Source organism: Herpailurus yagouaroundi, unplaced genomic scaffold (genome assembly GCF_014898765.1).
Source record: "Herpailurus yagouaroundi ecotype Mexico unplaced genomic scaffold, PumYag 160, whole genome shotgun sequence".
NCBI lineage: Eukaryota > Metazoa > Chordata > Mammalia > Carnivora > Felidae > Herpailurus > Herpailurus yagouaroundi.
Window position 1 is genome coordinate 36,965,671 of NW_024412401.1, and position 27,057 is coordinate 36,992,727.

At 41.1% G+C, this 27,057-nt stretch overlaps 1 protein-coding gene across 1 annotated transcript in view; it reads left to right on the forward strand.

Annotated features, from left to right (window-relative positions):
* SLC31A1 (solute carrier family 31 member 1) overlaps window positions 1–26,458 on the forward strand; it is a 41,991-nt gene extending 15,533 nt beyond the window's left edge. The window contains exons 3-6 of the mRNA XM_040481177.1: window positions 18,388–18,553; window positions 19,119–19,191; window positions 21,641–21,809; window positions 23,128–26,458. Of these exons, the coding sequence (XP_040337111.1) occupies window positions 18,388–18,553; window positions 19,119–19,191; window positions 21,641–21,809; window positions 23,128–23,329 (610 nt within the window). The 3' untranslated portion in view covers window positions 23,330–26,458. The remainder of the gene's footprint in view (window positions 1–18,387; window positions 18,554–19,118; window positions 19,192–21,640; window positions 21,810–23,127) is intronic.
* The last annotated feature ends 599 nt before the right edge of the window (window positions 26,459–27,057 follow it).

The following is a 27,057-nucleotide window of genomic DNA, read 5'->3' on the forward strand; positions in this document are numbered from 1 at the left end:
TTATATCCTACCCAGCAGCTTGCCTGCCCTTCCTCCCAGGCCTCTATCCAACTCTAATGAGGTAACTTTTAGAAAGCCCTGAGGTCTCCTGAGGTTGGTTGCCAGTGAAGCAAACCAGTATGATTGGAGAATTGGACTTTCAGCCCCCAACCTCGTAGGAGGGGAATGGGGCTGAAGATCGAGTTGTCACCAGTGGCCAATCATTTAATCAATCGTGCCCCTGTCATGGAACCTCCATTTAAAAAAAGAAAAAAAAAACAAGTTCAGAGAGCTTTTAGCTTGGGAATCCAGAATGCTTACATGTGCCGGGTCCCAAACACCAGGACAGAAGCTCCTTTGTTCCGGACCTTGCCCTCTCTTCATGAGGCTACTAATTTGTATTAATATCCTTTGTGATAAATCTGTAATCTGTTGAGTTCGGTCTGTGGGCTGCTCTAACAAATTAACTGAACCCAAAGAGAAAGGGTTGTGGAGACTTTTGATTTTATATCCAGTTGGAAACACAGGCAACAACCTAAGTTTGTAGTTGGCATCTGACGTGGAGGGCAGTCTTATAGGACTAAGCCCTTAACCTGTGGAATCTGATGTTGTCTCCACGCAGTGTCAGAATTCAGTTGAATTGTAGGACACCCAGCTGGTGTTGGAGAATTTAATTGCTTGGTGGGGAAACCACTCATTGAAAGTATCTTTTATAATTATAATTAGAAGACATGGAGAAAGAAGTGTGAAGATTTGAGACCTTTCCAATTTTTTTTTTATTATGTATTTATTTGGTGGGGGTGGGTAGCAGACAGAGTCTAAAGCAGGCTCCAGGCTCTGAGCTGTCAGTACATAGCCCAGTGCGGGGCTTGAACTCACAAACCCATGAGATCATGACCTCAGGGACGCTTAACTGACTGAGCCACTCAGGTGCCCCTTGAGACATTCAAAGAATAGAGATGCAGATTAGGATCAAATTAAAGCAATTACGACCACCCAATTCAACATAGGTGAAGGATGACCCTGTGTGTGAAGGTAAGTGGCTAGGATTCACTAGCTCACCCCAAAAACTCCCAAAATGAGAAGGTTAGGAAGAAAGACTAGCTATGGAGTAGGGGGTGAAAGACAAATCAAAGACAGAAAATTGCCCTTATGCCAAGAACAGTAGATGAAAAAGTAATACAATACAGTATTCAGGGGTTTTATGTGTTTGGGTGCACACTGTGATGAGGTCAGTGCTACTGACATCCCTATCTCTGAGGAACCTAACTTGCCTATCACCTTAATGAGCTCCTTATAGCAGTCCTTAAAATAATCCTAGGAGGTAGCTACTTTTATTACCCTGATTTTACAAAGGCTGAGGGACAGAGATATTAAGTAATTTGCCCAAGGGCCCACAACCAGTAGGTACAGTCTTACCAGTTAGGGGAATGGCTATACTCCCTTGTGTACTTGGAGAGCCACCATAAAAAAGAAAGGGAAAATACCTTTTCTGCCCACAGTTTCCTGCTCATGATTTTTTTGGTTGCTTTTGGTAGGCTATTCAGGATCTCAGAGTTTCCGGTCTCAATGCAGGAGCTAATGGTTGGTTAGGAACAGACCCTGGGAGCCCATCTTAATTTCATTAATCATGTTGGGAACTATATCCAACAATTTCTTCACACAGAGGTTTGGTTTTTTTATGGGTCTTGTTTGTATTTTGGGGTTGGTTTTTTTTTTGTGGGGGGGTGATTTTTGGTTTTCGTTTGGTTTTTAGACAGTAAAACAGTGCATTTCCTATTTGAGGTTTGTCTTTCAAGTAGTTCAGTTAGTATATTTCACAACTAGTCTAGAAAAATAAAACTACAAGAGATGTATAAATTCCTCTTCATCCGGAACTCAGAGATTTTATTCACATAGTAGGTGGAAAAACTTCTCTCAAATCCCAAAGATGAGCCATTTGGTATTAAATTCAATGTTAACCCAGAAAGTTCTTTGATTATTAGGTGATGGTATGTGTACCTTTTAAGTGAGGGTAGGCTAGCTCTCCCCTTTTGGAACATCACAACAAACAATGCTTTATTTTAGTCCCTGGTTGAATCTTGGCTTTCTTTTCCTTTCTTTCTTTTCTTTAAGCTCTCACTTGTTAAACATCCAGTCCTTAGATTCTGAGTAGTATATATCTATTTTATACATCTCTATAATTCAGAACTATGGTTCTCAGATTTTAGGGTGTTAAGAATTGCCTATATAGCTTGATAAATGTCTAGATCTTGAGGCACATTCCCTGAGAGAAGACGCACTAGTCTGGAGTGGGGTCTATAATTTTCATTTTTTGCCAGATATCCTAAATGATTCTGATTCAGGCGGTCCTAGGACACACTGAAAGAAACTCTTGAGTTAGGAGGAAATGAACACTGTTTTCTATGTGATTAATGTACCAGTCACTTTCATATGTATTTTTACATTTTGATGTTCAAAATATTATGAGATTTTGTTTCCTGGTTTTTATGGATCTATTATCCCACAAAGTTTCAGTAACTTGTTTTGAGTTTCAACAGTTAGCAGGCTGACTCCCAGACCAAGAGGGCTCTTGCTCTTAACTGTTTCTGCTTCAGCAAGGTATCTCTCAAAAGAGATGGTTAAGATTGGTGAATTGGAAAATGTTACAGGGCGATATGAACAGTATGCTCTGAAATGTGTTTGATAAGTGTTAAAGCCACTGAGATGTTAGAATGTCTAAAGCATATCAATATTCACAATGTATCTAGAAAAGACAGATATGCATTTGTTTCTCATTGAAGAAAAATATGTATACCTAAACTTTTCTAATTTGAAATAGGCCCTAAAGATGAGTTATTTTCTTTACTGAGGAAACTGTGCCCATAAAGATTAAATTACCTGAAATAATGGAAAAACCTAGGCTAGAACCAAAATTTCCTGATTTTACTCTCTAGTATTCTTTCAAATTATAATAATGGTAAGGATTAAGGGTGGCTGCAATTTATCCAGAGGATTGGTTGGGAGTGATGACTCTGTGACGATATTCAGCATTTGAAAGCTTGTACAGAGGCATAATAATTAGAGGTGATCTGGTATTTTATTTTATTTATTTCTAAATCTTTATTCGTGTTTGTTTATTTTGAGAGAGAGAGAGAGAGAGAGAGAGCACATGGCAGGGAGCAGGAGGAGCAGAGAGATAGGAAGAAAGGGAGAAACCCAAGCAGGCTGTGCACTGTCAGCACAGAGCTGGACGCAGAGCTCAAATCATGAGATCATGATCTGAGCCGAAATCAAGAGTAGGTCGCTTAACCCACTGAGCCCCTGCAGGTGCCCCTTAGATTTTGTTGTTGTTGTTTTTTTAATGTTTATTTTTGAGAGAGAGAGAGAGAGAGAGAGCGGGAGAGGGACAGAAGGAGAGGGAGACAGGATCCTAAGCAGGCTCTGCGCTGACAGCAGAGAGCCCAGCCCAGTGTGGGGCTCGATCTCCTGAACCCTGAGATCATGACCTAAGCTGAAGTCAAGACAGTTAGCCAACTGAGCCACCCAGGTGCCCTTACAAGTTATTCTGTAAGAGTTCTGGTTCTGACACTGGAAAACCTATAGTAGAATGATGGCATTTTGGGATTGCGTGAATTTTAACAGAATGCTGAAATGTGGCCTGGAGCTCAGGCTATGTGGAAGTCTTTTCTCACCTTACTTAGAGCCATGTAGAGGTAGAACAGTCAGGATTACTGTAGGTTACAACTTTAGCCTGAATTGTATGCCGTAGCACAGTAGAAAGCAGTGCAACTGCTCTAGGGGTAGCTAACAGTAGACTTAGTTCCTCCAGGGCAGCTTACTGGGCAAGGACTTAGAGACTTGGCAAGGCGCTTGGATAACTTGGCACTGGTTTACCCCGAAGACAGGGAATAATCACATGTGCCTCCCTATAAAAATAGGTCCGCTTTTCTTTGTAAACCTCTCTCATTAAAAATTGCAACCCCAGGAGAGCCTGGGTGGCTCAGTTGGTTAAGCTTCTAACTTTTGATTTGAGCTCAGGTCATGATCTCACGGTTCCTCAGGTCTGGCTCTGTGCTGAGAGTGCAGAGCCTGCTTAAGATCCTCTCTCTTCCTCTCTCTCTCTCTGCTCCTCTCCTGCTGACTCTCTCTCAATATAAAGAAATAAACTTTTTTTTTTTAATTAAAAAAAGTTGCAACTCTGTTTCCTTATCGCAATTTTCCAGGATTGCAGCTGGAAAGCAAAATAGCTGACTTTGTGTTAAGAGATGGAGACACAAGGTGGGTGGATGAAAGTGCCATGGCACAAATGATAGAGCGCTAGAGGTCAGAATCTGGATTCTAATTGCAGACTGCCACCAGACTGACTGCCACGTGATGACCTCAGCCAGTCTGTTAACCTTGAGTACCTCAATTTTCCATCTGCAAAATGCGTAGCCATTCTCGTTTAACCCAGGCCCATCTTTCAAGTGCCGTTAAGTTTGGAAGCACACTACACTGTTGTAGCTCAGCAGAATGACCTAAGAACATGCTACAAAAGTAAATGAAGTGATTATTGGACCCAGACTTAGAGTCAATCAACAAATATTTATTGAATGCCTAGAAGGTGTATTAGACAGCACAATAGCCTTAACCTAAGCCTTACGATGCATCCTGTAAGCAAGATGTGAATAGTTTTCTTCAGCCTCATTATTGATCACTCAGCATGATGATAACTCACTGATGCCAGAAGGGAGGTGGACAGGGTGGGTGAAACAGGTGATGGGAATTAAGGAGTGCACCTGTTGTGATGAGCACCAGGTGTTGTGTGTGGGTGTCGAGTCACTGATTGTGCCCCTGACGCAGGTATTACACAGTATGGTAACTGAGTGGAATAGAAGTAAAAACCTCAAAATAATAATAACAATAATAATAACTCACTGAATAATAATGCTTTTACATATGTTATATGGTCTTTTTCCCCCTCAGTATTTCTTCCCATTCATTATTTCATTTGAATGACGTAACAACCCTAAAGGCGAACAGATGTTATTTCTGTGTTTCCCCGAGTTTTGGATGAGACACTGAAACTCCGAGACCAAAGTAGTTCTCAGAAAGGTAGGGTGATTTCACCCCTCAGGGGACTTTTGGCAATGTCTGGAGACATTTTTAGTTGTCACAACTGGGACAGTGCCACTGGCATTTGGTGAGTAAAGGCTAGGGGTGCTGTTAAACGTACTACAATGGACAGGACAGCTCATTCAACAATGAAATTATTCAGCTTCAAATGTCAGTAATGCCAAAATTGAGAAACTCGGACATAGGTGTTTTATCCGAAAGAACATGAAGCGATGGAGTTGCATGGACCAGAATCCAGATCTTAGACTCAGTCTAATGTGTGTTCCACTGTCCTCAAAACATTGGAGCAATTAAAAACTGGAATCACATAAATTCTGGATTTGTTGCTAATGTTTTGAAAAGGTATAAGGGAAAAATGGAGTTGTTTCTATCACTGTTGAAGGTTTCCACGTATAGTATAGATTGTATAATACACTAAAAATCTATTAAGTACTTGCCATGGACCTCAGTCTGCCGTTCATGTCCTGCAGAGAGCTTAGTCTACTTTTATCATATTTTTCCATTGAGCACATTACCAAATTTGAATCATTTATCCAAATACTATTGAAATCTGGACACAGTCTCTTTAGCATACTCTGTACACAGTACCCACTAATAACCTAAAGACCCAGGGAAGTTTTATAGGAAATGTCACCATGACACTCAGCTGGAAATTAACCGAGCCAGGATTTGAATGCCATCTGGCTCTAAACTCATGCTCTTAACAATATTCTGTAAGCTTAACTCTCATTGACAAAGGGTGGCATGGGACTTGAAAAGCTCTTACAACCCGAGATAGTCCTTGTAGAATATTCTTCAATTTTGACCCTCAAACCATTTTATAACCCAGACATCAGAAGGTTCTTCTGATCCTTCTAAAGCTTGAACAGATGTCTTTCTGGTTTCTGGCAAATCAGAGGATTATAGCCCATGGTTCCATAAGGATTTTTTTTTTTCCTGTGAATACCTCACAGAAGAACTTGAGCAGAAAATGTTAGGGAAGAGCAAATAAAGGCCAGTTACTCTACACAGCAGCAAAAGTACTCTATTAAAATATAAATCTAATCATATCCCTTCCCTGCTCATTACCCTCATAGCTGCCAGTTGCCCTTCAAATAAAATATAGTCCCCTTAAAATGACTCACTGTGTTCTATTCATACTGACCTTGAATGGCCTTGATTCTTTTCTTGCCTCCGGGATGCTGTTCCCTTACCTTTCTACCCAACTCCAGTTATTTATCAGTCTGTTTGAAGGTTACCTCCTTAGAGAGGGCTTGTCTCTCCACATGCCTCTCCCCTGCCATCTAAATTGGTTCTTTCTGTTCTCTGCTGCAGTACCATATTTATTTCCTTCATTTCATATATCACGATTTGTAATTATATACACTTACACATAACTATTTGTTTACATACTTAATGAGGGCTTTCTCTTCCTAGAGTAAGCCCCATGAAGGCAAGAATCTTGTCTTTTTGCATCTGGCTCACTGGGGGTAGATCTTGAAACCTACATGGATGGTACTTTTGGAATGAATGAACGTTTGTTGAATGTTCTTCCAGATGCAGTAAGGAGGTAGAAATTAGAAAGTTTACTTGTCCTTAAGGAACTTGCTGTATAAAAATGGTGTTTTTTATCATGTATTTTAAGAACTGTAAGTCAAATTTTCCATAAGAGAGGACTGCCAGGGAAATTCAGAAAAGAGATTTCTTCTGTCAAGATTCCAAGGGAAACCTAATGGAAGAGATGGCATATTAAATAATCCTTTAAGAATGAGCTAGATTGGGGGCGCCTGGGTGGCTCAGTCGGTTGGGCGTCTGACTTCGGCTCAGGTCATGATCTTGCGGTCCGTGAGTTCGGGCCCCGCGTCGGGCTCTGTGCTGACAGTTCAGAGCCTGGAGCCTGTTTCAGACTCTGTGTCTCCCTCTCTCTCTGCCCCTCCCCCGTTCATGCTCTGTCTCTCTCTGTCTCAAAAAATAAATAAACGTTAAAAAAAAAATTAAAAAAAAAGAATGAGCTAGATTGTAAACTCAGAAGAGCAAGGGCCATGTTTTAACTTCACCCTAATTCTGGTATATTTAACTGGATAAATGTTGAATTAATAATGGTTTGCACATATTCAGGAAATGGGGGGAGGGAGAGGAATTAGGGGAATGACACAAGCCAAAAAGGCATACAAATGTCAAAGTGCTCAGTTTATTCAGGAAAAGTAAGTAGATCAGTTTCAGTGGAATATTGACAAAAAGGATTAGTTTGAAATAGGCTGGAAAGTAAGTCAGTAACAGATAGAAAAACCTAAATGCCAGAGAGTGAGCATAAAGTAAGCATACCCACTATCAAAAGTTAGATATGAAGATACTTAGGTTTTCTCTTTGCAGACAGTAGGTAGGTAGTTCAGGGGAGTGAAGCCTAAAATGCAATTATAGCTCCAGAAATACATGCAAATAGTACCTGGAGTACAAATACTGGTTTAGTTTTGAGTACTGGTTGTTAACATCATCACCCTCAAATAGCAAGATTCAGATTCCTGTGGAACATCTTCTGTACTTGGTTTGTCTGGGAAGAGAGGCTTTTCTTTATTATATTTCTAGAAGGGAGCAACACGCTAGCCTGAGAAGTTCCTAGACATGTTCAAACAGTTATTACAGAATTTGTATGTTACTGCAGAGCTCCATGCAATGACCTCCATGTGATTGGTCCTTCCAATTCTTCGTGAGATTTCTATGACCCACAGATTAAGAGGGCATTCAAGTTTCAATTTCAGGTGGTCTGTATATAGTTGAAGAAGTGGCCCATGCATCTTCTTCTAGGCCTAATTGTCCAAGCTAGGCTTCTCTCCTTGGGTGGGCCAAGAAGGAGAAGCATTCAAGAGGAGCTCATTAAATGTCTGCAGTTGATTAAGCTGAGAAGGAATTTTGGAGAAGTACTCCATTCAACTGTGTCTCCTACCTTTTCTCAATACTGTTCTACCAACACGATGACAGAAATAGGCACAGATTGAAAAGATCAGAACAACATTTCAGGGTATTTTGTGAGACCTAGTCCAAGCTGGAGTTCTTAGGAAAGGTACAATGTGCTCTGAATATTCAGAGGGCTTAGCAGGAGACCTTGAAAGACGAGGACGGTTTGTTGCATTAGAGATTGTAAGGATGGGCGTTCCAGACTGAAGAAACAATGTGAGCAAAGATATCAGACAGAAAAGTGTGGGGTTTGTCCAATTAAAGCTTTGGGCTATTAGACTTGTTCGACTGGAACTCCAAGTATGTGTAGGCAGAAAGGTAGGTTGAGGCCTTCATTTTAGAGATCTGTGATCTCAGAACAAGGAGGTTAATAGACAAGGGAGAGAGGTTCGTAGGCAGTGGAATTTTTTTAACAAATAAGTAGAGCCATGCCTTAGGTAGATGAATTTGTCATTGGTGTATCACATTAAGATGAACGGGGTAGGGGGTACTGTTAGGAAAACCCATGTTTGTAATAGAATCGCTGGTGGCAAAACCAGAAGCAGTCTGGGTGAACCTTGTAATGTACTTGGGATTAGGAAGGGTGATCAAAACTGTGACATTTAATGGATACAAAATTGTGACATTGGGTAAATAATAAGGCAGATTTAATAAAGACTTAAGTCCTGGGCAGGGAGTGAAGATAGATAATAAGTTCTAGCAAAGGCGCTTGCAGAGCTTTCTAAAATAGCATTGCTTGGGGCACCTGGGTGGCGCAGTCGGTTAAGCGTCCGACTTCAGCCAGGTCACGATCTTGCGGTCCATGAGTTCGAGCCCCGCATCAGGCTCTGGGCTGATGGCTCAGAGCCTGGAGCCTGTTTCCGATTCTCTGTCTCCCTCTCTCTCTGACCCTCCCCCGTTCATGCTCTGTCTCTCTCTGTCCCAAAAATAAATAAACGTTGAAAAAAAAATTTAAAATAGCATTGCTTAAGCTCTCAGCACCTCTGGTTCTGAGAAGAGAGATGGAGAGGGACGCCATTACTTCATACCACATACCATTTGTTCAGGTTCCACACCGTTATTCATTGGGTAGATGCGCAGAGTAAAAGTATTTTCAAGTTGATCTTATCTTACAGTTTGGTCTGTTTTCTCTACTGTCCATTTCAAGAAAGTGGCATTTACCCAGGATTAGTGCCCTAGAGATTTTGACTCTATAAAGGATCTGGATTTAGCATTTCACACCACTGGAAGGTCAACAGCAGTATGTCCTCTTCCTTCCGTTTTAAAAACAGGTGTGAGTTTTGTGTACAGTCTCCTTACATTTGTCACCAAACATTTTATAAAAGTATCCGTGAAGGCAAATTAGGCCAGAACATGTAAATATTAGATTCTCCCAAGTGCTTTGTGGTTTCATACTCTAGGCTTCCATGAAATGAATAAGTAGGACTAGATGAATTCATAATCCCCTTCCAACTCTTAAAAAGTTCAACTTTTCCGGGTGGCTCGGTTGGTTAGCTTCCAACTCTTGGTTTCAGCTTGGCTCATAATCTCACAGTTCATGGATTCCAGCCCTATGTCCCGCTCTCTGCCCTTCCCCCACACATGTGCACATGTGTGCGCATGCTCTCTCTCTCTCTCTCAAAAATAAATAAACAGTAAAAAAAAAAAAAAAAGTTCAGGAGCACCTGAGTGGCTTGGTTGGTTAAGCATCGGACTTTGGCTCAGGTCATGATCTCGAGGTCCCTGAGGTTAGGACCCGCATAGGGCTCTGGGCTAACAGCACAGAGCCTGCTTTGGATCCTTTGTTTCTCTGTCTCTGTCTCTCTCTGTCTCTGTCTCTCTGTCTCTCTCTGTCTCTGTCTCTCTCTCTCTTTGCCCTTCCCCTGCTTGTGCCTGTGCTCTCTCTCTCTCTCAAAAATAAATAAACATTAAAAAAAAGAAACAATGTTTTAAGTTCAACTTGTCTATGTTACTTCTATATCAACTACATTTTGCTACTTCTTGATGTAGAACTACTGAATAATTTCTAAGCATATCCATCAAATATTATTACGTAGTATTTCAGAGTCACTAAAGTGGTAGAGAGGAAATTGAGGTTTGCCCAGTGTGTCATTAACAGATTAAGAAATTGATTTGTCTGTCTTATGTCTAAGTTGCCAGGGAAGTACAGAGAAAAACAATTTATTTCAGTAAGCACTTACTACGGTGTGCAGGATGTTAGGAAATGCAGGAGATTCATGAATGAACAAGACAGGGTCCTCATAGAACTTACAACCCAATAATAAGGATAGGGATAGAAAAGCATTCTATTCTTCTGGAAACTGAACTGAAAAAATACAGAATTAAGTTTTAGCTCTGGGTGAAGTTTGATTAATCATATAATTCAGTGTTTATACAGTTACGGAAAATGAAGCTATAAAATATAAAATTACTTGCCCAATATAGTGTTTATCACCTGCATCCCTTTCACATTTAAACTTGTTCTCTTGCCTTTATATTTTGTTGCTTACATGGTAATAGCCTGGTTCATTCAGGTTTGCCCACAAGGCTTAGGTGATCTAGAAATGGGACAATGAGTATTTTAAAAATTAAGTTTGTCTTTAGCGTGCTCTCTGTTGAAAATGATAGCCCTCTCTGCCAGTAAAGGTTTCCATGTGATCAGTTCCTCCGGGATCTATCCTGCCCCAGCCAGTTTCTTATCTACCTTGCTGAGCCTGAGCAGCTTAATAAGGTGGACCGGAGATGTGGGAGGATGAAATTTATGATAGAAAAGGGTGACCTTGAACCAGTATCTGGAAACAAAGTGCTCATCTTGCTTTGATTAGAATCAGATTACAAGTCTTGCTGTCTTTTCTGTGGATGGTTAGAATGAGATAGAATCAGAGTCTGCTATCTTGTGTTTTCTGTGGATAGTTAGAATGAGATTTTCAGGACAGCTGAGTTATCGTCCTTTCTATTAACATAGATATTCTTAGTCTTTTTTATTAACATAGGAACTTCTCAGTAAAGAGCTACTCTAATTCCTAGCTCCTCTTTTATTTTTCTAAAAACTTGTCAGTCCACGCCACATTTCTTGTTTGCCTAGATCACTGGCTACTCATAAATGAAGGCTCTTTGAGTTTTAAATGTAATTGTTTGAAGGAGTTTTCCCCTTTATGACTCTGGCAGTTACCTTTGGTGAAGCCCATCAGTCTGATATATGAGGAATTCATCCACATAGACTCTGCTGTTATTGGGTATGTAAACTGCTTAGTTTGGTTTCTTTCCATGAAAAGCGCTTTCAGGGAATGGTGCAAAGTAGTAGAGCTCACTATGCTAGATGGTGAAGAAAAAGAAAATAATACTGAAATTAGCAAACAATCACTACATGAATTCTTTGCCAGTTCTATCAGATCAGCCTAGCCATTGCCATGAAGAAAAGAAAGTGAGAATTTGTTGTAGATGATCGCTTGAAGTTATTTTTATTATCAACAAAGGCAAAAAGTTAGAAGGGACAACAGTAGCCTTTGTTTCATTGAAGAATTTTTAAAAGGATAAAAATCTAAGTGTTTTTGTTATTGGTAGTAGTAGTGTTAGTGGTGGGTTTTTGGCAGTTATACTCCTGAGTTCTGACCATTGATAAACCTTTAGTCGTAGCAAGTGCCCTGTTGATGAAGTTTTGGGTTGATGGTTGGGTGGTCCAGAGCCTATGGTCAAGAAATAATTCCTGAAGACTTTGGTGCAAAAAGGTGATTTTATTAAAGCATGGGGACAGGACCCATGGTCAGGAAGAGCTGCATTGGGGTTGTGAGAGGTAACTCATTGTATACCCTCAGGTTGGGAGAGGATCAGGGATATAGGAAGTCGCTAAGGAATTTTGGAAGCAAGGTTTCCAGGACCTTGAGGGGCTAGCTGTTGCTAGGTAAACACCATTTATTACCATTTAATAAAACCTCAGTCATGAGACCCTTCGGATGCATATTAAGGGTGGGGGGGGCAGGCGGGTGTTGGCGTAAACTTGGAGTATGATTGCCAGCATATATCCTGGGGCAGTTGAGATAAAGGAAGTCGATTTATAGGACTTATAGGATCGACTTGTAGGATTTATAGGATCGGTGAAGTTGGGACAATGTTAAGCCAAGGTTCTCTTTTGCCCCTAGCAAAGTGTTATCCTTGAGGCAGCTGATATCCTAGAGGGAGGTCAAGGTCACTCTGCTGGTTGGAGGACTTGTCAATGGCTGTAGGCAATAAGGGAATTTAATTTTTCATTTGCCTTAGTTTCCCATATTACCATGGCAAGCACTTAAACCCCTTTCCTTTGTTCTTGGGTAGCTGGGAGTGTCTGAGGAATATCACACATATTCCACCGGCAGGGTGGCGGGGGCATGGGGTGCCAGCCTGTATTTTGCCCTCAGCTTGCCCCAAGCTCCCTTCCCTCATCACTATCATGTCCCATCACCTGTCAGAGTTGATCTGGGGACAGCTCTATGTGTGTGTCTGTGATTTTAGGGACTTTTACTTTTTTTTTTCTTACTGACCTGACCTATTTTCTCTCTACCTCTACTGCATAATTTTACTTAACTGTATTTAGTACATTGATGTGGCAGAACTTCATAAGTTTTTGCCAGTACTGGCTGAGAACCTGTGTAAACCTACGATTTACTCAAGCCTTTTATAAATAAAATTGGTAAAATTCAGTGTCCTCAAGAAGGACACAGGCCAAGGAGAGGCAGCTAAAATATCCAAAGCGTTAGGTGGGTTATGTGGTTATTGTGGTCATACAATTATGACCAATATTTCTGCCAGTCAGTTTGGGGTATCAGAATGAGGCCAGGGCCGAGGGATGAATGGAACAACAATATAGCCTTCAAGGGGAAGGGTCTTCCCCTATGTGTTCATCATTATATTTCCCCCTCCTATTTACTGGGAACTACTACTTTTTCTCAAAACAACCCTAGTAGGGGTGCCTGGGTGGTGCAGTTGGTTAAGCATCTGGCTCTTATTTTAGCTCAGGTCAGGATTTCAGTTTGTAAGAATGGGCCCCAAACCTGCTTGGGATTCTCTCTGCCCATCCTCCACTCGCAAGCGCGCATACGTGTGCACTCTCTCTCAAAAATAAATAAGCTTAAAAAACAAAACAAAACTCTAGTATATTGGGCTGGAATGCCATGTGATGGAGGTACACCTAGACCCTATTTTGTTATTGCATTATATCTCTCCTTTACCTCTGCGTCTCCTTAAAGGCCTCCCTCCCCAAAGGACAACATAGTGTGGAATTACAGTCATCAAGAGAATTTTGAAGTTCACCTATAGGGGCACTTGAAACAAGGCCAGAGCCATTTCTCAGAATATCTGCTGACCCCGTACAGGTCATCAAAAGGCAGGATTAGTCCAGTTTAACTGGTTGCTTGATCATGAGAACATAGTCCATAAGCATGAATCCCTGTTTATGGTAGCATAGTGTCTGTGACCTTGAATTTTCCCTATCTGTGCTTGCCGAAAGCTTAGAAGTCCTCAATAAAAATAATGACTGCAGAAAGCAGAAGAGCAACTAGATAGATTTGTCTTTGTTTTATGGTTTTACACATCTAAAGAGGAACATGACCTTTATCATTTTAAAAATAAAAACTCTCTTCCTTATTTTCTTTATCAGGAAACACTGTAGGCAGTCTCAAACAATTGTCTAAGGTTCCAGACTATGTCTGAGCTGGAGAAAAGGGACCATGTGGCAGATGTCTGACTACTTCTGTGTAGTCTTTTTGTGGGGTCTGATCTCCATAGTCCCTATGATTATTGTTTCTTATCCATCTTTGTACAGTACCAGGAAAATAAAAAAGAATTTGAGGTTTAGAATAAATCCATTAAAAGGAAAGTCAATGCTAAGACTCAGAATGGGCATCAGAATTTAGCCTTCTTGCCAATTTCCCAACTTCTGTTCATAAATTCATGTTTATTTTGCTGAAGATGCTAGACTTTGCAAAGAATCTGGCCTTCTCGGTGCTTTACAGTGTGCCTGTTTTGAGAGGAATAGAGAAAACTTCTTTTTTGATGATCCTCAGAAGTAGACTGAGAAATAATTAGACCCTTGAATACAGGGATGTTCTAGAACCTATTTGTATAAATGCTGCACAATACTTACTAAGTGGGGGAAAGGGAAAGACAGAACAAAATACAAAGCTATGTGGCATTCAGCATAGAATGCGCCATCTCATTTTCCACATCTGAGAGTATTCAGGGCAATACAAACAAGTTGGCATATAGCTGACTTCAAGTATACAACTGAAGATAAGATAGAAAGTGAATAGTGTAAAGCCTTCTGAGAAATAAACTTCTTATACTCTGTATGAACTAAGTTCTGTAGAAGCTTATGCTTGCTTGCTTGCTTGCTTGCTTGCTTGCTTGCTTGGTTGATTGATTGATTTCTGTAGTCAGATCCTAAACCTTTCTCTTGTATTTCCTGAAAGATCCAGGGACTTGTCTATGCTAGAAGGAACTATTTCAAACCAGAGCAATTCTGAACTATACACATGAGTGTCGAGAGCCACTTTGTGTTCTCGGTTAGGAGACAGGATAAGCAGAAAGGGCCTTGAATGTGGTCTTGGCTAGAATACTTTGTAGGAGAAAAGCAAGCATAATATTTTGGTTGTGTCTTCTCCCACAAAGTTTATCCATTGGATTTTCCTGATCTAACGTCTTTTATCTCCTCATATTCCACGGAATGACAACACTACCACTTGTCAGGCACTCTGCTAGATGCTTTAAGCCTTTTATCTCTTGTCACCCTCCCAGTAGCCCTCCACGTTCTACTGGCCAGGAACCTACTCCAGAGAGGGTGAGTGAGTCTCCCAGGTTGTACAACCAGAGCGCCTTCAAAATTCTTTGACTATGTTTCCAGCTGTGTAGTTGAGCTCATCACTCTGTTATCTAAAGTGAAGGTGCTTCTCCAGCACGGGTCCCTCATGAACTCTGTTAGAGAAAATTAGTTGACCTGAATTGCAAAATAAACAGAAGTACTATATTCCTAATTTTTTCATCTAGCTATACACTCAGCTTGGTAAATAAATATTGGAGATGGATTTTATTGTGGATTGAAAGCTAGGAATACTCAGATTTTTTTTTTTTTTCAGTTTTATCCTTGAGTGATATATTCAGATTATTTTTTTTGGCTGGTATTCTTTATAAATAATTTGTAAATTTGATGAAGTAGAAGGATAAAGATAAGAAGAGAAGTGAATGATAGGTTTTTACAAATCAAGAAAATTGCATAAAAGAACTATAGCTACTTTGTAGACCTTGAACCTAGTTCTTGGAGACAGTGAGGTGGAGCTATATTAGAGAAAAAAGTTCTTGGACAGCAGCAAGTAGTTCAAGTTGGCTGTGGAGTTGAGAGAAGCTTGAATAAACCAAAGACAGAGCACAACTCATGATTAAACCATTTTTTTCAGATTACAAATTGAAACAGCAAATGATATTGCTGTGCCACTATTCTTTGATTTATTCTCAATTCAGTACCCATTTTTATTCTGGAAGAAGCTGAGCTTGGATCTTCTTAGATTAAAGCTATTGAAAGAAACAGACTTACACTAACCAACTGCCAGTTTACCTCCTGTAAGTAGAATTTCTCTTCTGAAGAGAAGGGGTTAGATGTGTTTGATTGCTATAGAAGATGAATTATCCAAACACATAGGACACAGCACTGAAAAGTCAAGTAGGAAGAGAAAAGAATATAATTGCTTTTATTTTTGATGCTTTAATAATCAATTTCTAAGATATATGTATATATATTCCCATGGCATTTTTGCTGGAACAGACTTGTAGTGAGCCCAGGATTGGTTTGAGTTTGCGTCTGCAGTGTATGTATATACATTAATCCACCAGATTTGTACCTTCCTATTCATACACTATGGGGCAAGCCTTGCATAGGATTCCATTACAAGAAATCTATTGTCCACTCACAGTGAAAGAAAATAGATTCTATTCCTGCTCTATTTCCTAGTATGTTTGAAAGTGAAATTTATCCTACAAAGATGACATTTAAAACAGGTGCATACTTTGAAAGGCGTTCTTTAGATTTGGACAGATGAATTATCGGGCCAGTGATATGTCTGAAGAGATTTGATGATAGGTCTTCATCGAGCAGGTGTCTCTAACTATAATGAGGTACCTAAACAAGTAGGAACCTGTGGGTCTTAAAATGTTAATGGGAAGAATATGTGAAAGTTCATCAAGGATTTCAAGGGTGCAAATCTTTAGTTTGTGGTGCTAAGGTCTTGCTTTTTAAACTGCTCTTTACATGTCTTCTTATGCCCAAAATGAAAAGTTAAAACTGTTCGGTTTCCCAGTTTAGCTTTTAGCATTGAGGCTCCTTGGAGAAAGACTGTATGTCTGGTTCGTCTCTGTATCTTATTTCCCTCAGCCTTTTACACCAGAAGACACTGCAAATAATCACTGAATCAGTGGCCAGGATTCGGGTTGATAATGTGAAATGAAGTTATCCTTTATGGTTTTCTTTTGTTATAATCACTTTTCAAACTCTTCTTGGAAGAGAACAAACTGTGACTTGTACTTGAGTCTCTTTATGAGGATGTGTTCTCAGTCTTTCTGGCTGGCAAAAGTCTTCTCATGCTTGCTTCGCTGCACTTGCTCGGCTCAAAAACTATAATCTGTCATCACTCGGATACCAGTGCTCTCTCCCTTCTACCGTGATTCTTTTATCCGAAAACTGCCGCCCACTTACATTTCTCCCATCACTGAAATTTTCTGGGTGCCGTTGTGTTGATTATTTTTGTGTGTATTCTGTTTTTACTCTGTGCTATAAAAATTTTATGGACAAAGAGCCTGTTACAGATGTCCTTTATGTCCATGGTATTAATAATAATACCAGATTGTCAAGCTCTATAATTATGAAATAATATAGTGTCTGGCATGAAAATTACTTAAATTCAGAGTTGAACTTTGATTGTCCCTTACTGATACTTTGCCTTGTCTTTTGCTGGAAATACAAGCCTGTTTCTTAAGCTTGCTGTCATAGAATCATGAGACGGGAGTTTGAAGAGGGGAAAATAGGTGACTGAATATTTGTGCTTTTAAGTTAGACATACATAACTCCCTGAATCTAAAAAGATTTCCTGGTCTAAGATATGCCTTTTTCCACCTCCTAGTAATGCTGCCATATTACCCTATTTCCTTCACAGCACTAATCACGCCATGAAATTGTTCTGTTTACTTTGTCATTTCTCTCTCCATGAGGTACCTCGTTTGTCTTATTCACAGAATCACTAGCACTTAGCTCAGAGTTTGGCACATAGTAGGAGCTTGACAAATATTGATTGATTGAATGAGAGGCACACTCAGGCTGAGGAATTTCTAAAGCACGCTTTTCCTCCACAGACTGGAGTTGAGGGACACATAAAGAGAATCCACCAACACCTCACTCTCAGCTTCCCACTCTCTACCCCCACCCCAGCTACAGGAGTTTTTGCTCCTTGGTTTATGTCCCAGGTGGACTTTTGCAGTAAACCAGTAATGTGACAGTAAAGACACAAGGCTGAATATCCAGTCGTCTGGACTTAATTTAATATAGAATATTCAATTTATACCTGTTTTCAGTGTTCTTAGCTCTAATGCTCAGCTAAAGTTGAAATTGTATCTTCTGAGCACATTGCTTGCCTAGGGCAGTAATAGACCTTTTCTTCAAGTTTAAATTAGCTGAAGGCTGGTTGTCCTATACGTGAAAATGCATTCTTAATCTCTTGATAAAACACAGGCCATCCAATTAGGTGAATTATTTGAAGTACTTTTTTTTTTTTTAATCTACTGACATTTATGGTTAGAAAGCCTTAGAGAAGTTAAATTTCATTAATGACATCAATCTGTCCATTATACAAATTGTTTCTTGCAACCCAAAGAAACCACTTTTCTTTTTATGTTTAAATTTAGATGTACTTTGAACATACCTATCAAAAGAGCAATTCTGCAGAGTAAGGGTTAAGTTTCTGAAACCCTAGGCGCAAATCCCTTGTGCACCAGTCCTCAAAGGTAATCTCTATTGGATGAAATCCCACATAAACAAATAGTTATCAAGAATCAAGATTTTAGGGGCACCTGGGTGGCTCAGTCCGTTAAGCGTCCAACTTCGGCTCAGGTCATGATCTTACAGTTTGAGGGTTCAAGCCCCACATCTGCCTCTGTGCTGACAGGTCAGAGCCTGGAGCCTGCTTCAAATCCTGTGTCTCCCTCTGTCTCTGCCCCTCCCCCACTCGTTCTCTCTCTCTCTCTCTCTCTCTCTTTCTCTCTCTCTCTCTCTCTTTCAGAATAAACAAACATTTAAAAAATAAGGTGTATAAAAATAACAAAATTTAAAAGATAATCAAGATTTTATATCATGAAGTCAGTATATATAATTCTTTTTCTTTAAAGAATCTTCTGCCGAGTCTCAACTTTTCCTGCAATCGTGGACCATTCCCACCATACGGGCACAAGCCATATGGCTGACAACAGTACAACGGCGCCTCCTCACCACCACCACCACCCGACTACTTCGGCCCACCACTCTCATGGCGGGGGAATGGACGGTATGATGATGGTGAGTACCTCAGGAGAGGCGGCCCTTTTACCCCCACTTGGGTAATAGACTGGCAAGTTATCATCTTTAAAGATCGGTTTACTGATGAGGAAAAGCTGAGACGGACTCAGACAAGACCAGTGATTTGCCCAAGATCACGTGGCAGGTTAATTTCAGAGCCACACCAGCACCAGGATTTCTGGGGCTCTTGTGTATTCCTTCCATTCAAAATTGACCCTTTTCTGAATTAAGTTCTGCTTTGTGTGGAAAAGAGAAAAGGACAGTGCATTTATCACGATGAACGCTGAGTAATGTGTAGAATTGTTGAGTCACTATATTGTGTACCTGAAACTAATATAACACCGTCTGTTGACTACACTGGAATTAAAATTAGAAAGAGAGAGAGAAGTTGGTGGTAGGGACAAGGAAGAATACTTGTAGAGCGTGTCTGTGGTGATTGTGCTAAAATGAAGTAGAGAGCCTCCTACTTCAGTGAAAGTCTCTTACAATCCAGAACTGATACTTTCAAATGCTCTAAGCTTCTTTACCTGAAATCTCTAATTGACTTGTTTTGGTTTTCTGGCAGTCTATGACCTTCTACTTTGGCTTTAAGAATGTGGAACTGTTATTTTCTGGTTTGGTGATCAATACAGCTGGAGGTGAGTAAACCTTCATCATCAGGTGGTATTCGAAAATGACACATGAGAGGCAGTGACAAAGACTCTAGAAACCCAGCAGCTTTTTCTGCCATAATTACTGAATGGTTATGGTTATGATACATAATCATCTTCCTATTAACTGCCTAGAAGGTAAGGATACACAATGCTTATTTTGGTCCTACAGTAAACCTTCCTTAAATAACATGTTTTAGAGTTTCTGAAAAATAATTATTTACATACCAGATAGGAGTCTTTTTGCAATCCATTTCCTTTCATCCTTTTCTAGAGTGCTTCCTTATTTGATAAGTTATTGATCCTGGACGTAAGACTGTAGTCAAGGTAAAATGACATAAGGGGGTGCCTGGGTGGCTCAGTCGGTTGATCATCTGACTTCAGCTCAGGTCATGATCTCACAGTTTGTGGGTTCAAGCCCCACATTGGGCTTTGCTTTGATAGTGTGGAGCCTGCTTCAGATTCTCTGTCTGCGCCTCTCTCTCTCTCTCTCTCTCTCTCTCTCTCTCTCTCTCTCCCTCTCTCCCTGCCCCCTCAAAAATAAACATTTAGAAAAATGACATAAGCATTTTGCATAAACCACAAAATAACCCTAGGTAGAAAACTATTGATCCAGTATAGTCCTTCCATTTTATATGGATAGATACATTAAGGGTCAAATGCTGAAATGATTAGCCCTAAATCACATAGCATTAGTATGTCAGAGATAGGACAGGGATCTAGACTTTCTAGACCTCCCTACTCCTGTGCTCTTTCTAGCATACCAAACCGGTCTACATCATTCCTGATTCTTGGCATGGCTCATCTTAGGGTCATTCCTACTTTGCAGATAACTAATACCCATTTCTGTGTGTCTGTAATGTTAAGTGGGTATGCCTTAAATTCAAATTGCTCAAGCTCAATCATCAGTTGAACTGCTTTCAGAAGGTATATCTTTGGAGCCACAAAATCAATTTGGAGAAAAGGGGAAGCATTTAGTTCAAGTAGTGTGTTAAATCTGGAGTTTGAGTATATTCGTATGATTATTAACAATGTGAAAGACTTAGAACTAAAATGTTTATTCAAGAAATAGCACTTTATTGGGGTTCCTGGGTGTCTCAGTCAGTTAAGTGCCGTCTTTTGATTTTGGCTCAGGTCATGATCTCACAGTTAGTGACTTTGAGCCCCCCGTTGGGCTCTGCACTGTCAGTGCAGAGCCTGCTTGGGATTCTCTCTCTCTGTCCCTCCCCCATTTGTGCACTCTCTCTCTCTCTCTCTCTCTCTCTCTCTGTCTCTCTCTCTCTTTCTCTCTCTCTCTGTTTCTCTCTCTCTTTCTGTCTCTCTCTGTCTCTCTCTTTCTCTCTCTCTCTCTCAAAATAAACTTTAGAAGAAAGAAAGAGCACTTTGTTTTTAAGTTTTTAAAATTCTAGTTACTTAACGTACAGTCTTATATTAGTTTCAGATGTACAATACAATGATTCAGTAGTTCCATACAACACCCTGTGCTCATCACAAGTGTATTCCATAATCCCCATCCCCTTTTTCACCCATCCCCCCTTCAACCCCCTCCCCTCTAGTAACCATCAGCTTGTTCTCTATAGTTGAGTCTGTTTTCGGGTGCCTGGGTGGCTCAGTTAGTTAAGTATCTGACTTCGGCTCAGCCCCACATCAGCCTCTCTATTGTTAGCACAGAGCTGAGCCCGCTTCAGATCCCCTGTCCTCTTCTCGCTGCCCTCCCCCACGTCCCCTCCCCGCTCCCCCATCTCAAAAATAAATAAACATTAAAAATATTTGTTTTACAATGTTTTTTGTTTTTTTTTAAGTTACTTGATTTATTTTGAGAGCCAGGGGAGAGAGAGAGCGCACATGCAAGTGGAGGAGGGGCAGACAAAGACAGAGAGGAGAGAGAGAGAGAGAGAGAGAGACAGAGAGAGAGAATCCCAAGCGGGCTCCATTCGGTGCAGAGTCCAACCAACACGGGGCTTGAACTCATGAACTACGATATCATGACCTGAGTCAAAAGCAAGAGTTAGACACTTAACTTACTGAGCCACCCAGCCACCTGAAGAGTCCGTTTCTTGATTTAGGTCTCTTTTTTTCTCTTTGCTCAAGGAAATAGCACTTTACAATGTTGTTTTATTCCCCTTTTGCATACTCTATGTTGTGTGGTTCAGCAAATTTATGACATCAAGCAGCCAGACCTAAAGGTTATTGTTGTTCAGATGATTTTTTTGTATCATAATCAGAAAATGAGTATGTTCTTCAGTGGAGGCAATGGTTTTCACTAACACCGTCACACCATCTTTGCTATTCTATCTGCGCAGTAGAGAGGTAACAATGTAATGTGTTCAGACACTGAAAGGAGCCCTTTTTTATGTTGTCTCTCTAGCTTGGACAGCACACCACCTAGTGATTTTGCATGTTTAACCATACCACCATATTTTCCTTCCCTACTTAGAAATGGCGGGAGCTTTCGTGGCAGTGTTTTTACTAGCAATGTTCTATGAAGGACTCAAGATAGCCCGAGAGAGCCTACTGCGTAAATCACAAGTCAGCATCCGCTACAATTCCATGCCTGTCCCAGGACCAAATGGAACCATCCTTATGGAGACACACAAAACTGTTGGGTAAGAAGACTGAACAGATCCAGAGGGAAGTTCTGGAGAGCTGTTTTAGTTAAGCAGCAAAGCAGCTCTTTTATTAGCAATAGCCCTCTTCTTGAGTTACTGGTGATTCTATATCTACCCAGCTCTAGTCTCATTTGGTTTACAGTGTAAGACTATATAGAAAACCTGTATTCCGTCAAAGAAAGTATTTAGATTACTGCTGGTTTTTCCCCACAGATTGGCAAATGCCTTTCGAGATTTTTGAGTTTTAATAGAAATGTAGGTCTTTTTTTTTTTTTTTTTTAATTTTTTTTTTTTTTCAACGTTTATTTATTTTTGGGACAGAGAGAGACAGAGCATGAACGGGTGAGGGGCAGAGAGAGAGGGAGACACAGAATCGGAAACAGGCTCCAGGCTCTGAACCATCAGCCCAGAGCCCGACGCGGGGCTCGAACTCATGGTCCGCAAGATCGTGACCTGGCTGAAGTCGGACGCTTAACCGACTGCGCCACCCAGGCGCCCCGAAATGTAGGTCTTAAAAACTAGATCGGAGGGGTACCTGCGTGACTCCATAGGTTAAGCATCCGACTCTTGATTTCAGCTCAGGTCATGATCTCATGGTTCATGCGTTCGAACCCTGCATCGGACTCTGTGCTGATGGTGTGGAGCCTGATTGAGATTCTGGCCCTCCCTCTGGCTATGCCTCTCCACTACTCATACACGCCCACGCACTCTCTCTCTCTATCTCTCTGTCTTTGAAAATAAGTTAAAAAAAAAAAAAACTGAAATAAATTGGAGTCCTTGAAGACTCTTATAGACCAATATGCTGCTTTCAAGCAAGTGCAGTATTATTGAGGCCCAAACATGTGACTTACCTAAGGTGACAGAGCTGGTAAGTGACAGAGGGGATAGCCACTCCTCCTGATCCCTTGTAAATACTTTGTACTATACTACCCAACCCTTGATTCTATTTCTGTTTTTAGAATGTGAACTTTGCAAAGGTGGAAGGCCTGAAAATGTTCAAATAAGTATGGGAGGGTTTAGGGCTTCCGTTTTGGGATCCATGGTAGAGGTAAGTTAGGGAATTAGTCCTCCTTCCTCTCCTCCTCCTGCGGACATAGAACTGTATCTGGCCGATTCTTATTAACCCGGCAGCCCTATCATGTTTCACTCCAGGAACCATACACAGCATACATACACAAAGAAGCCATGAGTTGCCTGGATGGCTGTGAGGAGTCCAGTTCAAGCTGAGCTCGTGACCAGAACTGTCCCCCTTTCTCTTGAGCTGCCCAGACACCGCTCAGGGTCCCTGATTGCTATGTTCCTCTCTGTTCTCCAGGCAACAGATGCTGAGCTTTCCCCACCTCCTGCAGACAGTGCTGCATATCATCCAAGTGGTCATCAGCTACTTCCTCATGCTCATCTTCATGACCTACAACGGGTACCTCTGCATTGCAGTAGCAGCGGGGGCTGGCACAGGATACTTTCTCTTCAGCTGGAAGAAGGCAGTGGTGGTGGACATCACAGAGCATTGCCATTAGCGTTCAACTCCATGGTGCGGCCTTATCGATTGCAGTGGGAAGCAGTTCAAGACTGAAAGACATGATTCCTACTCCAATCTTCCCTTCTTGCTCCTTATTTCCTTTCTCTCTCTCTCTCTCTCTCTCTCTCTCTCTCTCTCACACACACACACACACACACACACACACACACACACACCCCTACTCAACAGAGGCTTAGCTTTTAGTCTCTGAGCTAAGGTGATAACCTCCCCGGGTTTTTTCTAATGATCTGAGATTCCCTCAGAATCTCTCCTCCCTCATCATCTTAGATCCAAGTTACATGTAGCTGTCTATTCAAGACTTGATCACCTGCTTCCTTTTTTAGTCCTCTGTTTTTATTTTGTTAACAGACAGTGTGTGAATTTGGTGGGTTTCTCCTGGGTCGGTGATGCAAGGAGATTCTATTCAGCTAGGATTGATGGAAGCTGAGGGAAATTCTGGCCCAACTAAATCCAGAACCCAAACTTAACACTTGAAAGTGAGTTCCAGTCTTTGGATTCGATAAGTGTGAAATACATTGTGCCTTTCACTAGTTGTGATGTGTTGCGTCAGAATCTTTGTAGTGTCTAGAAGGGTGGTTTGAGACTAAACACAGGGCTGGGGCGTGCAGAAGTGTGCATTCTTAGGTGGCTGGCTCATGAACTTGTGTTCCTACTTGACATTTTGATTAGAACGAACTTGTCAATCAAAAAAAAAGATGACAATCAATTTGAGAAAATAGAAATAGATATTTTAAAATAAAACCATTGATACTTTGACTTGGTACCTTGGATTGTCACAGCTGAATGAATCAAGAGTTTGAATCATTTTCTTTTGTTATTGTTTTCTTATGTTGGCCTCTAAACCAGTGGTTTTCAAACTTGAGCATGCATCGGAATCACCCGAAGGGCTTGTTAGAGCACTAGCTTCTGGGCCTCAACCCAGAGCCCCAAAATTGGCATTTCTAACAAGTTCCCAGGCGATGATTCTGCTGATGGTCAGGGGACCATGCTTTGAAAATCTCTGTTTTAAAACTAAGGAAGTGTCACCTGGTGCGGTGAGCTACCTGGTATTGGGCACAGGAATTTGAACTGCTGGTGGTAGGTGATATGTCTAAGCTTAACTCGTGTACTAAATGCTGCTGGTCAATACTTAATCATTCCAGAAACATCTATTCTGCTCCAGCTGTGTGTATGTGTGCCCAAGGGCTATAGCCAAAGTAACTTTTATCAGTATGTATGAAATCACTAGTCTTTATTTTTAAAGGTCTGTGGTTTCTTAGAAGTAGCTTGAAGATTGAGGAAGACCTTTGAGCTGCAGTATAAAATCAGCTAGTCATGGGTCAGAAGGGCAAAAGCCCAGCCCTCTCTTTGGAGAGGTTTAGGGTATGGTCTGCTGATCATCAGATTTTCCTCAGCCCCCAGCATCCATGTCCACACCAAGCAGGTCCTCATCTTCTACATGACCATCTTCGTTACTCTCTGGGGTTTCATTAGATCACATGTGGCCAAAACCTCTTTTTCTCAATGAAGAACCACACTGGATTTTTATTCTGTTCAGTTGTTAGGTTACACTGCAGTCTCGTTCCCAGTCCAAACAACCTGCATGAAGCGACTCTTCCTGTGCTAGTCTGTTAAATCCTGCCCTCCTTGGTGCTAGACTCCAATCGTGCCTCAGGGCAGAGGAGACAAAACACAACTATTCTGTTGGTCTCTGTTGTGGTTTTGAAGTTTGTACTTTCTCTGTGGGTGCCAGTTAAATATTGGAGAGCAAGGAATGTGTACTTCCATGGCTTTAAGTCAAGAGAGGGTTATCAGCTTCCTGGATCGAGGGTAAAATCTAAGAACCAAGATTTAGAGTTTTGTGCTTTTTTCTCATTCCAACCACTTGTGCTGATATTTAGCAAGAGTAGAGTGAATGACAGGTAGCGACAGAGTCCAACAGGAAGGTGTAAATAGCCTGCTATTATCTCAGAAGCCAAGGAATAATAAAACCATGAGAAAATAAGACTCAATGTTTAATAGTGACCCTGGTGCTCTCTGGAAATCTTGGCATGAGCTGCTATAAAATATCCTTTTCAGAAACAGGACTTTATCAGTAAGGTAAGAAAAATCGAGGCCAGTTAAGACAAAGTGCTGTGAGTTTGAAACTCAACAGAGAAACATCAGTTTGGGATAGGTCTTCAGGTACTCAAGATCGAGTGTCATGTAAAACCTGAATTCCAGCGATTCTTAGATTAGGTTGCCAAAGGAAGAAGCTAGTGAAGGAGAAACAATTTAAACCTTAAATTCCATCTTTCTTGAGCTCTTGGATTGTTAATGATCTCATTGACTTTGATTTGTGTATCTCTGTCCATCAGTTTAGTGCCTGACTTCTTTGTTCCTTCCGGATCCAAATTTCTTTTCTTCCTTCCCTGTTCAACAGCTCTTAGAAGCCTGTATCGCCATTTCTTTGGCTTTTCTTTCCCTTTCTGTCTTTTCAGTCTTTAATCCCGTGTATCTGGTTTATTAATCTCCTTAGCCCTCCTGATGCCGTGGACATAGCTGTGCAGTGGATCTAGATACCCGTCAGAAGTTGTAAAACCCCTTAAGCACGCTCTGAGGAGGAGTTGTTCTGCCAGAATGTCTATAAAAAGCTGAGTAAAGGGCTGCCTACGAGTACCACCTGCAGAGTCCCAGAATCTTAGGTGCTGTCTCCAGTCTATGTTGGAGGAACACTCAGCCCCTCGTTGTCCACGAACAGGGAATCCTCTGTGTCCAACAGCAAATGAAAAATTAAGGTTTCTTCACTACTTCTTTGGTAGGACTGTCTGGCATTCTATTTCAGACTGAGGCTCTGGGCTTGGGATCTAGCCACAGAGTTTCTTATAAGGAGCTGGAAGGGGAGGGGGCAGGGGTTACATGTTCATGTCCTTTAATTTTGATCCTGCTCTCTCCAGCTGCTTCTTTCAGAAGATACAGCTAAAGATACAAAGTCTGCATTTGATATAATGCCTTAATCACTGAGTCTACAATTAATGTTGACCGTTTTAGATTGTAAGCTCCTGGAGAGCAGTATTGCTGTAGTAGGAATGTTTTAACAGTGTCATATGTAAAAGAACAAAATAAATATTTTGATTTTGTGATTCTATGCGTGTCTTTCTGCCCAGAGTGACAGTAGAGTAAGTGGTCTTTTTGTTGGCCATTACCATCAATTTTTAAGATGTCAGACTTTTAAGTGTTTTGATCCCTTTACATTTTCATCCTACTCTCCTCAACATGACAAGCTAGTACATGCCAGAAGATCTACATGACATTTCTCACAGCAGACAGGGTCTTCATGAAGCTGCAAATAACTCAGCACACCACGGATTCCTGAATTTAAAAGCTAACCCACCCTATCCTAATCTCTTCTTCGGTGTTTATGCTATTGGGCAAGAGGCCCTGAGTTGGGCCTCTAGGATCTTCACGACCAAGGCTTGAAGTGAGCACTGGCCCTGCCTATCCCTTCAGAAATGCCAGAACGCTGCTGTTATCTGCCATTCCTACTCACTGGCCCCCAGAAAGCATCTTACCATCCAGGACCATCCCTAGTCACCTCCATAGTGTAGTATGAGGAACATGGACTTTGGAGTCCAGCGTACCTGGGTTTGAATCTTGGCTCCCCCACTTACCAGAAGTGTGACCTTGGGGCACGTGGGTGGCTCAGGTGGTTAAGCTCCAACTTCGGCCTGGGTCATGATCTCACGG